This window comes from Salarias fasciatus, chromosome 23 (assembly GCF_902148845.1).
Source record: "Salarias fasciatus chromosome 23, fSalaFa1.1, whole genome shotgun sequence".
Classification (NCBI taxonomy): Eukaryota; Metazoa; Chordata; class Actinopteri; order Blenniiformes; family Blenniidae; genus Salarias; species Salarias fasciatus.
This window is the reverse complement of record NC_043766.1, coordinates 25,765,841-25,783,177: the sequence shown is the minus strand read 5'-3', so window position 1 is coordinate 25,783,177 and position 17,337 is coordinate 25,765,841. Positions and strand designations below refer to the sequence as shown.

General features: G+C 41.5%; 1 protein-coding gene across 2 annotated transcripts in view; it reads right to left on the bottom strand.

Moving 5' to 3' along the window:
• Positions 1-8,437: 8,437 nt before the first annotated feature.
• LOC115381408 (capping protein, Arp2/3 and myosin-I linker protein 3-like) overlaps positions 8,438-17,337 on the bottom strand; it is a 32,242-nt gene continuing 23,342 nt past the window's right edge. The window contains exons 30-40 of one of the 2 annotated variants that reach the window (XM_030082750.1): positions 17,057-17,123; positions 16,525-16,712; positions 16,149-16,228; positions 12,353-12,526; positions 11,623-11,821; positions 10,760-11,528; positions 10,527-10,633; positions 10,293-10,419; positions 9,514-9,585; positions 9,245-9,352; positions 8,438-9,053 (exon numbers count right to left, since the gene is read on the bottom strand). In XM_030082750.1, the coding sequence (XP_029938610.1) occupies positions 9,013-9,053; positions 9,245-9,352; positions 9,514-9,585; positions 10,293-10,419; positions 10,527-10,633; positions 10,760-11,528; positions 11,623-11,821; positions 12,353-12,526; positions 16,149-16,228; positions 16,525-16,712; positions 17,057-17,123 (1,932 nt within the window). In that variant the 3' untranslated portion in view covers positions 8,438-9,012. The remainder of the gene's footprint in view (positions 9,054-9,244; positions 9,353-9,513; positions 9,586-10,292; positions 10,420-10,526; positions 10,634-10,759; positions 11,529-11,622; positions 11,822-12,352; positions 12,527-16,148; positions 16,229-16,524; positions 16,713-17,056; positions 17,124-17,337) is intronic. The other variant, XM_030082751.1, reaches the window with a different exon arrangement.

Below are 17,337 nucleotides of genomic sequence, written 5' to 3'. Positions count from 1 at the left end.
TTCAGCGTTTATCCTCTGAGAAGCTCTAAAGGCCAAGTGGGGTCAGGAGACACAAGCTGCTGAAGAGGGAGAAACTCTGGATGAGGCCCGACTAAAAGAGTCGGTGGTGTCTGTGGGGTGAAAAGGGGTAAATGTTGAGAATGAATGCTCTGAGAGAAGGAGCCGTGAAGCAGAGTGCAGACAGACAGGACAGAGGTTAATGAGAGAGTGACAGAGCCGGCGACGGGCCTGGCCTCTTCAGACAGATGGTGTGAGTTGGAGGCCTGTAGGGTCCCACTAACTCGGCCTTATCCCACAGATACATGTCCTATAATCCCACCTAACTCTGCAGCAAGCAGCAGGCTTACACATCTCACCTCGTAAGAGGCCCACTCACTCCCCCCTCCCTCCCCTGGCTTCTTCACTCTTTACACACACACACAGACACACACACAGACACACACACGCACACACACTGATTTGTCGAGATATGTGACAGGTGCTCATAACTATGCCTAAGGCCAAGAAAAGGATTACAGAGGTTTGTTTAATTCACTTTGATGAGAAAATAATGGATTTGGAAGAATTATTTAAATCACAATAATCTAAATGTAATGAGAAATAAGAACAATGCTGACAGCACAGGGTCACACTTTTCTAACCTTACTTAAAACAGATGTTTCTATTCTTTATTGTCCTGCTTTGCGCCACTCCGCTGACTATATGAGTGAGTCAGCCATGGCATCGGTAATAAAGTTCCTGCTTCAAAACCCAGTTACTATGAGGGTTATACTTTTATGTCATTGAAGTAATTTGCCTTCAAAGCAAACATGTTCATTAGTTATGAAGAATATTTAACTTCTGTAAAAATTGTTGGTTTAGATATAAACTTTCTGCTTTTGTATGCATTAAACAATAAGTGAAGAGATAAGAAGTTTTTATTGTCATCGTACCATTGTTAACAAGCTTTGCAGCGAAATCAGGAATATTTTTACACCTGAACAACAAGTCAATGATGAAATTATCAGTATCAACAGAATTCTACCATTCTAAACAAATAAACACAATAAAACACACCAAGAATAGTGAATAGTAAAATTTCAAAGGATCACTGTTATTTGTGCTAATGGATAGATATATGGAAATGAACGTGTTGCTGCACTTCAGAATATGGGTGTTCATGAGGCTGGGTGTGTTTTGCTTTCATATATATTTGGTATGTAAAATACATAATCGAAACAAAAAGTATAATATTTAACAGCCAACTGGAAGCTTGAAGAGCATTTTCTCGTGCTGTCCAGACTGTTTTTGTTTTTATGGATTTGACATCAAGCTGTATCCAATCTGTGTTGCGTTTGTGGTGAAACGAACTAAACACTGATGTCGCCTGTCGCTCTGTCTAAATGTTGATAAACTATAACTTCTTCTTCTCACATGTAAATGAGTCAGGACTGACTTTTTCAGTTTTTTTTTTTGTTTTTTTTTTTACTCTAGTGGCCCATGATGTGAACTCACTTGGTATTCTCTGTAAGAAGGAAAACACAGGCCATAAAAACAGGTTTTCTCCTCTTTAGGAAATGATCTTTGCATTGCTACTGGTGTGTGTCGTGCCATAGAGTATTTGGTGTAGGTTGCATTACTACACCAGTGCTCCTCCTGGCTGTGCTCTCTTAAATTTAGCCATTCTCCAACTTTCAGTTTTATTATTTGAATTAGTGTACTGTACTTTTTTGCGGTCCTCCCTTCATCAGATATTCTCATAAGATAGTTTTACTTCATTTTCCTTGCTCCTGTTTGAGTGTGTGGACCCAAACGTAGCAGCAACCTGAACGGTGAACTCTCCGTGGTTTTAACAAGCTGCTCAGTCTTTGGCAAATCCCCCACAGCAGGATGCAGAGAGGTCTTTGAAAGAGCTGAACTGATGTTTTCTTGCATTTTAGGGAATTTTTCATGATTTAAGAAAAAAAAAAAAAAAACTTTCATTGAAGTGACCCAACTCAGTGCGGCCTCCAATCTTAATACCCGACGGAGAGATGTGTTGGCGGCACTGTTCCGGTTAGTTTGACAACTTAATCAATAAGTTAGGTCACTGAGGTCAGGGTCACGCTGAGCGGAGGGCTGATTTTTCACTCTCATGCTGGTATGCTTCAGTATGCTGCCTTTGAAATTTAAATGTTCAAGTTGCAGAAAGTGCAGCTTCTGCTATGCGAAACAAACCAGTTGTGCTCAAGTTTATTAAACCGACAGCAACTCAACACTCATGGTTTGTCTAATTTATGCATGTTACGGTTACTCGAAGAAACAGTAAACTAATAATTGAGCTAATTTCCCATGTATAGATGTCAAATAATTTTTGTATGAAACATTTATACTAGAAATGTCAGGTTATTTTTTTAGAAGATCTATTTAAAAAAAAATTAGTATCTCATTTCGGCTCAGTCCTTCAGTCCGTCTGAGAAGCATGTGGCACCCTTTGTTTCAGTTGATGCATTACTGTAGTACCTGCTGGATTCCTGGAGGTTGTGTGGTTCTTTCCCCTCCAACTGAATACTAACACAGCGCCATAAAAAAAAAACAAAAAAAACAAAAACAAAAGCCAAAAACAAAAACAAATGTGGCATGCTGTGCAGCGTTCATTATAATCAATTACATTCAAATCCATAGTGCTTCAGTCTCTTTAGCAAAGCCCAGCATTGTTAAATCTTCTCTCTTCCTGCCTCCCCAAGCAACATTGTTTATCATCTAACTTCCGTCTCCTGACAGCTTTAATCTCTGTGGTTTTTTAACAGGCTTCTAATCCATCACTTCAACTGTTAAGCTTTAAATTGCCCGTTTAAATCTGACTTTGAGCTTGTGTACCTCCAAGATTACACATTTCATACCTCCTAAGCTATTTACTGTCTTTTATTGATTTTTATGCCAGACCATCTTACTCATGACTATTTTGTTTATGTCTACTACTGTGTATGTGTGTGCCCATGCGAGCGTGTGTGTGTGTGTGTGTGTGTGTGTGTGTGTGTGTGTGTGTGTGTGTGTGTGTGTGTGTGTGTTTACTCCTGTTGTTCACACGTGGGGTCTCATTGTGAGTGGACTTATCAGGCTAGTCATGGGATTAACACTGATTCTCCCCCTGAAACTAGTGTCAGATTAACAGATACCCGTGCCTACATAAACCGTCTGTAATGTACACATAAGCTCTCAGTAGCACAGCTATTACTTCACCCACCCATCCTCAACCATCAATCTCCCCCTCAGATCAATAGAAACACTTGTGGTGATCATATCGTTCTCATTGATACAAAGCTGGGTGACCTTTTTATCTGCCGATATTTAGCTGCAAACTTCAGGGGATGATTGCAATGAATATCTCCTGATCTTTTAGTGAAATGACAAACAATGCTGCATTTGATTCTTTTGTGTTGTGAACAATCCACCAGCAAATTAACTATTAAGCTGCGTTTGCAGTGATTTCTTCTAATGTGAAACAACAGCAGCAAATATGTTGCTGTGAATGTGCAATCCAGGCTCCATCGAGACAGACGGCTTAAAAGTGGCCCAAGCGCCTCCTCACATCAACACTGAACCTGCAAACAAACATCGCGTATTAGACGACTTTAATCTGAAAAAACAACACACAGATGAACAGAGATGGAAATTGGGGGAGGCAGCAGACAGCGACGGTGGTGGTTTGGGTGGGGGGAGGAGGAGGAGGAGGAGGAGGAGGAGGAGGAGGAGGAGGAAGAGAAGGATGACCGGATTAAGGTGGTCGATACTTTGGCTCCCCTCCCAGACTGAGAGATGACACTAAATCTGTTAATTCATTCCCCCTCGCTGCCCCTCCCTCCCTTCCTCGCACACGTAGCCGCTCTGATTCCTCTCTCCCCTCCATCACCCTCTGGAGGGATTAGGATATTTTTACTGTCATTCTTAACGCCGCAAACGCTTTGCAGATACTGCAGTTCAAGTTAACAGTTAGTCCAACTGAAACACCAGGTTTAACAATCAGATGTTAAAAGTTTCTAGTTGTACAGTTTCAACATCAGAGGCACAAAACTACCTAGTTGTTTACAGATGAAATCATTAATATAGTAACTAAAGATTGTTCAACCACAGGTAAACACAAGATATGACACAATTTCCATAAATGAAATAATTAATAAATGAGTTATTCTCAAAATGAGCTTTCTGTGAAGGCCAAGAAGTACTGCTATATGTTAAGTTTTATTATTAAAACCACAAATATAAATCAAAGCATTGTTACTCCACCCATTCCTCTATGCCTGATTCATCCTCATCAATCAGCTGAATGTTGCTTCACCACGTGATGAAGGACCAGGACCTGAAAATGTCACTAGTCAATCAGAGGACTGACACATCAAGTCGCGCTACCCTTAATGCACAGATTTGCACCTACTCTACAGACAATGTTGTGACAGATGAACACACAACTGTGTCTTCAGATTGTGTCAGAAAGCAGGAGTACCCACGTGGGCACAAGGAGAATACATAAACCTGTCCTAAACTTGAGACTGTCGCTGTGAAGCCACTGAGTCACTGTGAACCTGATGACAGGAGCTAAGGTTTTTCTTTCACTGCAGTGCAGCCTTTCCATTCGCCAGTTTCTTGTGACATGAACATTGACTTAAAGTATCCTCAGTGTGGCTGTAGACTCTAGTTTGGGATAATTTGATCAGCTGAAAACTGGTCAACTCGGGTCGTCCCACTGTACGAAAGCGTCTTTTCGACATTCTCCTGTCAATGACACACTTTATAGCATGAAATGACAACTCTATGAAAATTAAGCTATAGTTTTATTTATTTATTTAAAGTTCGCGAGGGCCACATTTCCTTCTAGCTTTAATTACATAATCGAATGATCTAATCCTGATTAGCAGCGGCTGTGCAGGCTGTGTGTACATGCTTATTAGAGCCCACCAACCTGGGACTGATGCCGTTTGAGCCGCTCCTGCTAACAAACAAGGCTGGCGGGCCATAAGGTGACTTCAAAGACAGCGGCCCCTGTCCCCCATTAGGAGGACTGTTTCCATGACAACCTAATTGAACAGCTCACATATGACCTTTCGTAGACATGCTTGTAATTGCATTAAATAACACTGCGTCTTGTCATTGTCTGCGTTCATGAGTCACTTCCCATGTAAGTGCCTTCCGACAGCATGGAGGACGACTTCGAATCTCCTCACTCTGGCGGTTGATTCAACAATGTCAGGACATTTACAGTATGTGGGAGTTGAGGAATTTAAAGTTTTATTGTACCCTTTCAAGACACAAACTGAATATGCCAGGCTTTTTCAGCGTAATCTCAATCCCTCCTCGACCGGGAAGAAAGAGTGCAGCATTTGGATTTTCACGGGAGTGCAAGGGCGATCATGTACATTTCTTTGGACCGCCTGCATCTTTTTATTTTCACACATCTTTCTCCTCTACCCACACATGCTCTGGCTCTGGCTCCTCTCTTCCCTCGGCCTTTATGTGATCATGTTGCTTGGTAACAAGGCGAAGAATGATGAGAGGAGTAGGATGTGTTCGGGTGCCTCTTGTATGATGTGATGTGTCTTCATATCAGCTGTGAAGAATACTGTGCTGTACAGCCACGATAACGGCCAGGAAATGTGTTGACAGACCCCGTAAAGCTGTGTCCGAGGGGTGATTCACATATCTTTATGTTTAAAACACTACCAAGTAAAAGGGGGGAGTGTTACCGGTTTGATGGACATGTTTTAACAATCTTCCGAAGTGTGTGCTACACACTTGCACCAGGTGGACCTGATTTTTTTTTTCTTCTTCTTTTTTCTGGATGGTGCTGCAGTTGGTGAAGAGAAAACACACACAAAACTACAAACTTCAGTCTAATTTCTATTGGATACAAGTCAGCGAACACCCCTGAGTGCAGAATGACTCATCAGACATTTGACACTCATTTGAGGAACAGGAAAGGCGTTTTCAATGGGGACGATACGAAGCAATACAGACAATTAATTGGCGTGGATAAAAATAAAAATTAGCTCATAGATGCAAGATAAAAACCAGAGAAATGTCTTTTTCATTTATGGGGTCTTTAAGGACTCGGCATGGAGGAGTAATTCTCTTGTGGGTACTTTTTTAACTGAGGATGACGCTGAAATTAACAATATATAGAAATTTAACTACCAGTAAGGTTTAATTGTGGATTGTTGTTTTCTTTTGTTGCAAGTTTTAAAACTCCCTCATGGCGACATCTTTATATCTAATGCCTCACCTCTGGACTCGGCAGTCCTCTTCACAGATCCTATGTGGAACAGCGGAAACATTAATATCGGGATTAGTGTTACTCTCTCGATTCCACATCAGAATCAAGGTAGAGTGGGTGTAGCAGTTCAAGCCAACAGCAGGGTGATATTTCACTGCACTGTTATGAAGTCACTGCTCCATGGGCTGCCAACACACGGTGTGTAATCTCCCCATAAATCAACATTTGAGACGTTAAATTGCTTCTGGAGTCAGAGCTGAGTGGCCGGCCTGAGAACGAGTAGATGCAGGAAAGAAATTTAAAACTTGGCCTTTATCTGATGAACACCGCTGTCTAATTAACATAATATTCTACACTTTATGATTAACTCTATCAATTTACTTTCCTGCATTTAGGGCTTCCAGGCGGCACATAAACATCTGGGAAGAATATGAGAGCGGAAATGCATGTGTAGATTGTGCAAAACATACATGTGTAACATTTAATGAACACAACAATTAGTCTGAGTCAACTGAAAAGCCTCGTTTGCATTTCCCTAGAGGCAGTTTGCTCATTAAAAATCACTGATTCAGTGGGAAAAAAAAATTGCCTCTTTATCTCCATTTCAGCAAACTGCAAAAAAAAAAAAAAAGAAAAAAGAAAAAAGATTTCACTGTGAGGCGGTATTCAAACTCGCTCAAGACTCATCACAGCATCTTTGGAAGAAAAAAAAAGGTCACAGCACAGTTGCTAATGACAACCTCCAAGACTGCCTCTCGTGTGTGTGCATGCGTGCGTGTGTGCGTGCGTTCGTACGTGTGTGTGTGCGATGTTTTGAAACCCAGCGGTTGCCTCATTTGCAGGGATCAGTCGCCCCCTGCTGTTTCACATTCTTTGACTGAACGTGTGTGTGTGTGTGTGTGTGTGTGTGTGTGTGTGTGTGTGTGTGTGTGTGTGTGTGTGTGTGTGTGTGGTTGCCATGCCAACCATAGGGGCATTTCTGAAAGCAGGAGGTATATTTAGCCTCCACCTGTGATCATGAAAAGCAGAGCAGACAGACTGGATGGCCAGGGCGGAAGCTGAAGTTGCTTTCTAAGACGATTATGAGCTCATTAAGGATCATTCCACTGATAGTGAGTTATCATTTTCATGTATTTGTATTTGAAACATGCATCAGTTTATGAACCTGTCGTGACACATTTCTGACCACTTGGAGGCAGCAGAGATAAAGTGAAACACACATTCGTGCCTTTTATGTTGATCAGCACGAGTGTTGTAAAAGTTATTGGAACCAGTACTTTTTTTCAAAAAGATAAAGTCAGTGCTCTAGTCACTGAAAATACAACTTTGTTTTTTTTTTGGTAAAATAATTTCACATCCTAAATTAGGTGTTTCTTGATTATATGCACATAGTTGTTCAGATGTCAGAATACATTCACACACACATACACACACACGCACACGCTTCCCTCTGACCTGTCTACTGTGGGATTTGAACCAGTGAACTTCCAATCCTCTTTTTCTAACCTCTAGGTCATGACCTGCGATGCTATTCACTGCTTCCATAAGGACTAATAGTGCTAATGTAGATTTAATGAACCTAATCAGAAGCAACACAGCTGCTCCTCTTTGGAAACAACCAATTAATGCTAAAGCCAGTCACAGTTGTCTCTCAGGGAGCAGGGCAGAGAAAGACAGCAGCTCTGCAACTCATCAACTGCTTTCATGTATAAAGGAAGTGAGAAGTCGGAAGCCAGAAATACCTTCTGTAATTATGATCGCAGTTGCAATTTTTTTAAAAAAATATTTACTTACTGAGGCCTTACTGCCAAAATTGTGGGTTTTAAGTAACACATTACATTGATATGTATTATTTCCAACACTGCTCAGCTCACCAGCTATTTTAAACTTCAAGCACAGTGACTTCAAAGATTTTTTTTTTTTTAGATGCTTCTGATGTAGGGTACTGAAGGCAGTTTCAGCTTTATCCTTATTCTCCAGTCCAACTGCTTCTGAAACAACTAGAAGATTAATAAACTAATCATTGCAAGGGTAGAATGCTGGTCACTTTCTCTGTACAACACATCAATACCAAACAGGTAAGCAAAATATCTCTACAAATTAAAAAATAACAACAGTATGTGGTTCAATGTAGTAAGACTTAGAAGCGAAGGTAAGAAACATGATCAGCTAAATAAGACAAGATTGCAGCCACCATAAGTCACAGTGATTTTTCACTTGTGTTTTATTCATACAGTGAGGGTGCTCATACATAATATTTACTTTGTTCTATAAAATATATTACCTTTCAGTTCCTGAAAACAAAACTAGATATAAATCATCAAGTTTTATTTGATACGAAGCAACTCATTTTCAAGTGTCAACCAAGGCAATCAACTGTATCAGCAGTCAGAAATGCATTGCAGATTTTAAGAAAACACATTCTAATAAAGACATTTGTTTAAAATCATCTGTTCTAGTGAAGCCACAACGCTCACACACTCCGCCGTTCACCCGCCGACACACAACAATGATCGTTTGGGTTTTCTAAAAGTAGCAAATACTGTTAAAATACTGTAGCCACGAAAAGAGTTGAGCAGGTGTGAGGAAAGCAAAGACAAGAAAGTCAATTCAGGTAAAAAGGGATGAGACTGACGACAAGGAAAATGACTGTTCCAACAGAAGCGCGTGAGTGATGCTTTATGATGTCCGTGATGTAGCGCTGCTTGAAGTTTATCCCTCTCTCTGTTTGTCTCCTTCCTGGTTGTCATGGCAACGATGGCAGGAGCGGTCAAGTTTCTCGGACATCACAACAGCTCGCTGTTGCCAGGCGCCGAGTTGAAGCTGTCTGTAAAGCGAAACAGAAACATGAACAAAAACAATTACAATGGGAAAGTTACTGCAATTTAATATTTCTCATTGCACACTGACTCACACTTTGCAAATGCCGTTGCACACAACACACACACACACACACACACACACACACACACACACACACACACACACGCACACATAAATAAAAACATAGACATGTACCAGACACGTCCAGAGACTTATTTCTGTTTTGGGGTAGTCTAGGTTTTTTCACAGGGGGTTTGCGATTTGGGGGCTTCTCAACGTTATTTGGGCTTTCCCTGTCAGTGCCTGAGTTCAGTGAGAACAGGAAACACAAATTCACAGTTAGATACAGACACGTTACAAACAGACCAACAAAACACATGGTCCATTCACAAATGCTTACAGTGAACCAACCCCGGCTTGAATAAATATCAAACAGAAAAAAAAAAAAAAAAAAAAAAAACTACCTGCATCACAGGACATTGCCTTTCTGTTCCTTTGTGGTTTCACTGGCGCCTGAGGTCTCAGTCCTTCGTCACCTGAATAACAATTACAAAAGATGAAGCAGGAAAAAGCAGGAAACACACAACCACACAAACACAGACACACTATGCCACACACATGCTCATGCCTATCTGCTGGTGGCATGTCTTTGAACTAGAATCATTTTCTTGCTGTGATGAGCGCCAACCCACCTCACAGGCCACAGTCATATCAAATCACCATTCATTTCCTCACTCTCTCATCCTGCTATGGATGTTTTTGGTTTCCTACTTCTATCTTATCCCTGCAGCACAACTGGTCCTAAATGCACATTAATTACAAACAGCAATAACTGATCCAAAGAGTGACCGTGATCAGAGCTGGATGACAAGTGCAGGGATCAGCTATACTGGCTGTCCCAGTGCTCCCTGTTTAATCAAGTGTACCAATAAATTTTCCTGCTTGAGGCGTTTAAAAGGCCTCTGGTGGCTTCTTCCCCTCTTTCCACTAATGATTATAGATTTTCTCACATCCTACTATTTGTGAAAGTCAGTATACCCCAATGCAATTGCTGTTCTTTTCTATGATGGTACAAAAACTACATTTATTCCACTTTAAAATTGATCAAAACCTGAGCAGTGTGTTCAGATTTTGTACACAATTTAAGGATACATTCCTTTTAAAGAATAAATTACTGTGTGGCTTAATCAAGAGTCAAAGTCAGTGTTCTGCATTTGGTAATGTGTGTTTGCGTTGCAGGTACCTTGGCTAGCTGCTCTGTCTGGCAGCCCATGCACTGGCTTCATAACTGGAGGTGGCACAGGAGGAGGGGGCAGGTTTCTGTCATTGGCTGATTCTTTTGGAAAAGTCACATACGAGGAGCTCTTTGGCTACAATTTGAAAGCAATACGGCAGCATTAGCCATTAGGAAATGTACTTTACATTCACTTGAGAACAGAACTACGTTAAGGTAAAAAAGGGGTAGTAAATGTCAAACCTTTTCAGGAATCGGAGGCGGCTGACCCTCGGAGTCTCTTCTTTTTTCCTTCTCCTTTCTTTCGGTCTTTCCAGGATCCCTCTCTATATCACCTTCCTCTTCAGTGCCTGCAGATCAAAAGAATACTGATTGCCATCTGGCCTTGAGGCAAAGATTGCAATGAAAAGCTCTCTTTGAGCCAAAATTGGCTTTTGTACTGACAGCACATTAGCATTGACGACCCACGGTAGTACCTGGTAGAGCATCCAAGCTCTCGAGTCGATGTCTGGGTCTCAGCTTGGACAGGTTGGGTTTACTGCTCTGTGGTGGTGGATCAGGTTTGGATACACATGGAGCTGCTCGATTAGTTGATACACCACCTCCTCCTCCTCCTCCTCCGCTCATCTTCCACCCCTCTGTGAAGCCTCCGCCTGAATCAGGACTCATGTGTCTGTCTCCAAGCATCTCCGGTGGCTGAAACTCCGCAGCTGCTACCTCTGGGCTTTGTAGAAGGTCAGTTTCCTGCTTTGGTGACGGTGTCCTGTCCGATGGGTATGGAGGCAGTGGCCTTTGAGCCAAATAGAGCGGCTGGATCCGTCTATCTGTCTTTTTTCCCAAATTTCTGCTGTCTGTCCACTGATTGTCTGCCTGTACGTCCATCGACCTGTTCTCTGACCATGATCTGTCTATCTGTCTGCCACCCATCCACTGTCTTTCGATTTTTCTGTCGATCTGACGCTGTGTGTGCCTGTCAACGGTCCACTGTCTGTCCATGTGTCTGTCCGGATGCCTGTTCTCGGTCCAGTACCTGTCTCCCTGCTTTTCCATTGTTCTCGGCTCTCCAAAAGTTCTTTCTTGCAGCCTGTCGTCACCTCGCTGTCTCTCCATATGCTGCTCACTTTGCTTTCCTTCCATCATCCACTGCTTGTCTGCTTGCAGAACCTCTGTTGCCCTCTGTTTGTCGTCCGCCCAGTACTTGTCTGTCTCCTCTGGTTGTTCAAACACAGCATCCACTTCAGATATCTGGCGCAGCACAAAAAAGAAATGGCACACAGGCTGAAAAATTTGGAACCTTTTTAATGTGATCAGTATTAATAGAGGATCACATGGACCGTACCTCTCTCGGAGAATAAAAGGGGTGTTTGCTTCCACTCATGCCTGGATGAGGGATGCCTGACACTGGTGGCGGACTCAGAACAAGAGCATTTTTCCCAAGTTGACTGTTCGTTTTTCCGTCTCCTCCTTCGCTGGGGGATCCGGCTCTGGCAGAAGACACTGGAGGCTGGAGGAGTGTGTACACGTTCTCCATCGCTGTCCTGAAATTTGAGAAAAATTATATGGTGATAATCTGAAGCATTTTAAAAAAACAAAATTGTAGCTAAAAAAAAGTAACAAATTTGGAAAACACAGGCTTTCATAGAGGCGTTGTTCCAGGCAAAAATCACATATCGCGCTATCCTAATCCGTATTTGACTTGCAGCATGTTCATTTCTAATCACTCGGCTGACTGGTGGATCCACTCTCTGAGCCACCAGCTGTCATCAACGTCTGTGTATACATACTGGTATCAGCCTTCCTGTGCTTTGGCAGCTATCAGCCATCTCACATTTCAACAAAGAAATGGGGGAGGCTTAAAGTGATGCTTGTCAGTTATAATAGAGTATTTTTGGAGTTCAATGCCACTTAGTGCCTTCATAACAACTGAGAAGAGGCTAGCAGCAGAAAATGTGAAGATGTGGAGAAGAATATGGACTGCTTTGTGATATTTTTTGGTGTTATGTGTGCCAAATCATCATTGCGTTTGGTGTTCAAGGCCATACCTTGCGTGTCTTCATGAAAGCACTCACCCTGTGGGTGCTGTAGCGACAGTATGGCATCCATCGCCGTAGACCTCTGCTTCATACTCATGCCCCTGATTCGACAGAGTCTGGTTGCGGTTTTTCCGAAATCCAAAGATGGCCAGCATGTTTCTCCTCTTCTTCCTCCTCAGTGAGTGTGCTTTGTGCAAAGACGACAGCTGACTGAAAGAGGCAAGAGAGGTTGAACACCATGAACACAGCCCAGACCAGTACATTCGTCTTGTGAGTCACTTCGGGTGGAATTCAGCCATTTATGTTGTTCGCTTGCCAAATGAATTGTACACTCAGCAGAGGGCTGGGGTCATCGTTAGCCACAGTCTCTCGGACTGCTGAGGAGGACACCGAAACTCAGGCCTGTTAGCACCAAGCCTTCTAATCTCATGCCTGCTAGCTCCAAGCGGCTCCAGCATGCTAGCTCAGTGTACGCAGGAGACGATGCATATAAACTGTAAAGACAGCAAACGCTGCAAAGCTCCAGCAATAAAGTTGATGCTGCTCCTCATCAGTCCTCATGTGCTCCTCGGCAGAGACGGTACCTCTATTATCAGCTTCTCCACTGGTCTCTGAGGAGGTCCTGGATGGCCCATGTCTGAAAGCATCTCTGAACCTGTGTTGTCTGCTTCTCTGGTTACCACCAAGGGAGAGTCCTAAAGAATCCACTTTTGACATTTCTTCTTATTTTTATGAGTTCCTAATGGATATACTGTACATCTTCAATCTTCTACATCTTTGCTTTTTGCAGCGTTGATGACTCCATGTCCCTTTCTGAATTGTGAGAAGAATTAAGAGGAGGATATTGTATTTTCTAGACTACAAGTTGCACATGAATGTGACAATATGAAATCCATCATGAGATGAAAACAAACATAGAATTATCAGTGAATGTGTTCCTCCAGCTCACTGCAGTCAAGCATTCTTTATTTATTTTTTTTCATCATAGTTTTTCGAGTCCCTCAAAACTTTCTCAAATACTCCAAATAGGGTTTAGTGCAAAATCATAAGTGTTTTGCATTAAAACACTTGCAAACCATGTATGAAGACTTAGATGAAAAGCTTCTTTTATTTACTTTGATCAAAACAGTCATTAATAATCATATCTTTCAACATGAAACAAATACAAAATTTGCATTTAACCATAGATTAGAACATGACGTTGGACAAGATGTGCAGCATAAGTTGAAGGCGCTGTCGGGACTTGACTTATTTCAGCTGTGTGAGAGGAGGGCTCGTCCTATCACATTGTGAGGAAACTTGCATTGAGCAAAATAAACCTCTCTTAATGTAAGGTTAATGGAAGAGACAAAGAAAGAGCTTTCACATGTTTTAAAATAATAGGAAATTAAAGATACACCAATTAAAAGTAAAGCCCTAGTTCAGATTTGTGGAAACTGACAGAAGTCAGCAGGGTTCATGCAAGAGGGGAAAAAGAATCTGTTTGAAATCTGATGTGTCCTTTTTTCAACTGAAGTCGGCACATAAAGTGTTTGACTGTGGGTGTGTAATTTATAATTTAACTGAAGGATTATTAAATAAGGATTAAATTAAGAATTATTTCATCTAATCATGGCCACAAAGAGAATTCAGTGGCAGAGACGGAATCCGCTTTCTTTCCGACAATGAAACTTTCATCACTTTCAGCATGTTTCAAAATCCACAACAAGAGAAACAAATTCAGCACCTCAGTACAACAACAAACACGATTTGCTTTCATAATCGATCCACTTTGTTTCAAATCCAAATCAGCTCAATAACACTATTGGATTTTTCACTTACTTATTTTTATCACGACACTCCGAAAAGGACAAGGTTTTGCCACCTGAATTTTAAACTAAATGATTTTTCTTTAATTTGTGACAGATCTGAATCCTTTCTTTGGGTACCAGATACTAATAATAATAATAATAATACTAATAATAATAATAGTAATAATGATAATAAGTTATTGAGAAGCCAATTTGTGATCAGACAATACATACAAGACGCAGCAGTAGAACACAGTGGGTAAATGTTGTCTTGGTTAACGAGTCTTGGTTTCTGCTGTCACATTCGAATGTTCAAAATATGCCATAGGTAACATGAATTCATGGATCCAGGCTGCTGCTGGTGTAACGGATCTATTCATGACACATTTCGAGCCTCTCTGTGTCAGCTGAATATCACTTCAATTCGATACCACAACTTTCTTGATTCATGTCAACCATTTAAAACCACAATGTAACATCTTCTGATGGATTCTTCTTGCTGGATAATGCACCATGTCACAAAGCTCAAATCCTTCTGGAACGCAACAGTAAAGCCAATACACTAATATATAATATGGTCTCCAGTCACCAGGTCTCAAACCAATAGATCAAGTTTGCCCCATGACCATCTACGGTTCTCTGTTCAACTGAGACACAACGTTCGTGACACACACTTGCAGGTGTTCAGGAGTCAGTAATTATTACCTCCGCCTTGGCCAAGGGCCTTGGCTACCAGGTTATGTTTTCGATGGGGTTTGTTTGTTTGCCTGTTAACAACATAACTCAAAAAGCCATGGATGGATTATGCTGGAATTGTCAGGAAAGGTCTAAAATGGGACTCAGAACAAGTGATTATAGTTTGGAAGCGATCGGGACTGGAGAGAGGAACTGCGCTGTTTGGCGGAGGTCTGCGTTCCCGAATGCTTTTCCAGTTTCTATACAATCTAACAAGTTGAAGTACTTTCAGTCAACCCATAGAAGGACTGGGAGGAAAAATAAACAGAGAAAATCCTCTACATCCAACAGACTGAAACTAGCACCACATTGTCCCAATTACATCTCTGGTGATCCCACAATAAATCCAACAAATCCAGCAATCAGTGAAATATATGATTGTATTCACTTGTCTGGTTTTAAAAATGTGCGCACATTAGATTGGAAAACAAATATTTCTATGGTAATTCAGCTGAGTGTTTGAATTTTCATGTGTATCCAAGGATCTGTTTTCTCCACTGAAGGCACAATTTTCACTGTCTGTAACATTTATGCTGTCTATTTATGTTACCTCTTCCATTATGTTTTTCTTGACTGAGACACTTCCTCTTGTTTGTTTATATCCTGAAGTAGAGGGTATTATATCAGCAGAAATGGAAAAAAAAACTGTTTTTGTCATCATCCCCACAGTAATTACCTGAATGATACGTTCAGATTTGTATTTCCACACTACATAGCTGGCTTAAACAAGAAGAAGAAGAAGCAGACGTTCCATTTTGAAAGGATTTTCCCTCATTGATTTCATTATAGAGCATTATTATATGAATTGCAGGTACCTACTTGACTGTTTCTTGATGCTTTTGAAAGCAGTCTGACAGCGTCAACTGCAAAGTCAGTATTTTATTTGAAAACTATCCTTTAAGAAAAATAAGCCCAAAGACAAACAGCTCAGTAAATATGTTTTCCTGAATTTTCTATTGAGCAGTATATTCTATTGGATGAAGGCAGTTTTTGAAGCGACAGTATTAACAGCTATAGCAACAGCTTAAAGGTGAAGGAACATTCACCGTGATGGATTACCTTTCACAAACAAATGCGAATCCTCTTAACTCTTCTTTTCAAAGGAAAATATGACTGCTGGGAAAGTAGCAACTGTATCTAACAACCAACAGTTCGCTTTACAAAAATGACACTAACTTTGAGCAAATGTCATCTCCAGTTTAAGCATCTAAAATTGAGAGGATATTTTGTGAAGAGAGGCTCATGGCAGATACGGTTTTAAGTGAGAGGACGAGCTGTGAGAGTGAAAACATAAAAGCAGCTCTTACCTATCCGGGAGCACTCTTTTTGTGTAGAAATCCGGCAGTCCGTCATCCAGAGGGCTTATTCCTCCGTTTTCACTGCAGTGCTGAGCACACAGAAATGTAAGTACACACTCAAACTCCTTGCTCAGAGGTCAATTTAGTGAGTTTGATTTTGTTATGCATGCATTAAAACAAATGTATGCTCCATGAACTGAGACAAATAATTCAGTTTCATCCAGCCGTTCTGTGTGCTTTCCAGTCGAACAGCAGTCGCTGCCAGCAGGCATAAACCTCAGAAAATGAGGGAATTTATGCTGGAATTCAGTGATTTGAGCAAAGGTGTAGCATTCCACGGTCCTGTGTGTAACTGAAGACTCTTGCATATTTTAAAGTGTCTTACTGTCTCTGCGGGGACGTGCCCTCCCTTGTGCCTCCGCGGAGGCCTGGGTCGAACTCGTGTCACATGATGGAGAGGCAGGCCCTGCGTAGGCAGCTCTGACAGGCCCTCCCAGGATGCGGAGCGGGATAGTGGTGACGAATATGATGGCACGGAGGGAGGTGGAGAGGAGCTGGAGTCATCGCACAGGCCTGAGAGGTGTTAGAGAGATTATAGAGAAAGTTAGGAGTTGTAGGGACTGTCAAGGAGACACAGCAGGGGAATTATGTGGGGACGTCTTCTCTGCTTCAAAGTTGTCAATTTAAACAGTCTGTGACCCCTCTGAAGTCTATTGAGCCAGACTTTGCTCTGATGGGATTAAAACCAGCCATAACCAGGCTTCTCAGATGAAAAGATAAAATTCAGAGACAAAAAAGGCAAAAAACAAAAACAAAAAAACAAAAAAAACTAATGGAGGTCCGGAGGAGAGAAGACAGGGTCAGAAATACTGTAGACAGTAAGAAGGACAGAGAGGTTGATGTAGAGCAGTACTTACTCAGCCTGGTGGAAACAGGTCGTATTCTTCTTGTTCTGGAGCTGCGCTTCTTAATGGCTATTGTGTCCTGTGTGGAAATACAGTTGTGAGGTGCAGAAGGAGAGACCGTATACAACACACACGAGAAGACATGAAAACAAGTCTCTACAAATTATGTCAGAGCTTCTTAGGCATGACTTCTGCTATCAAGTTCAATAAAAGTCCCAACTTTAGCCTAGTTAAGAAGCAAAATGCATCACATCCATCGCACACTGAACACGATGAAGTATACAAAACAAAAA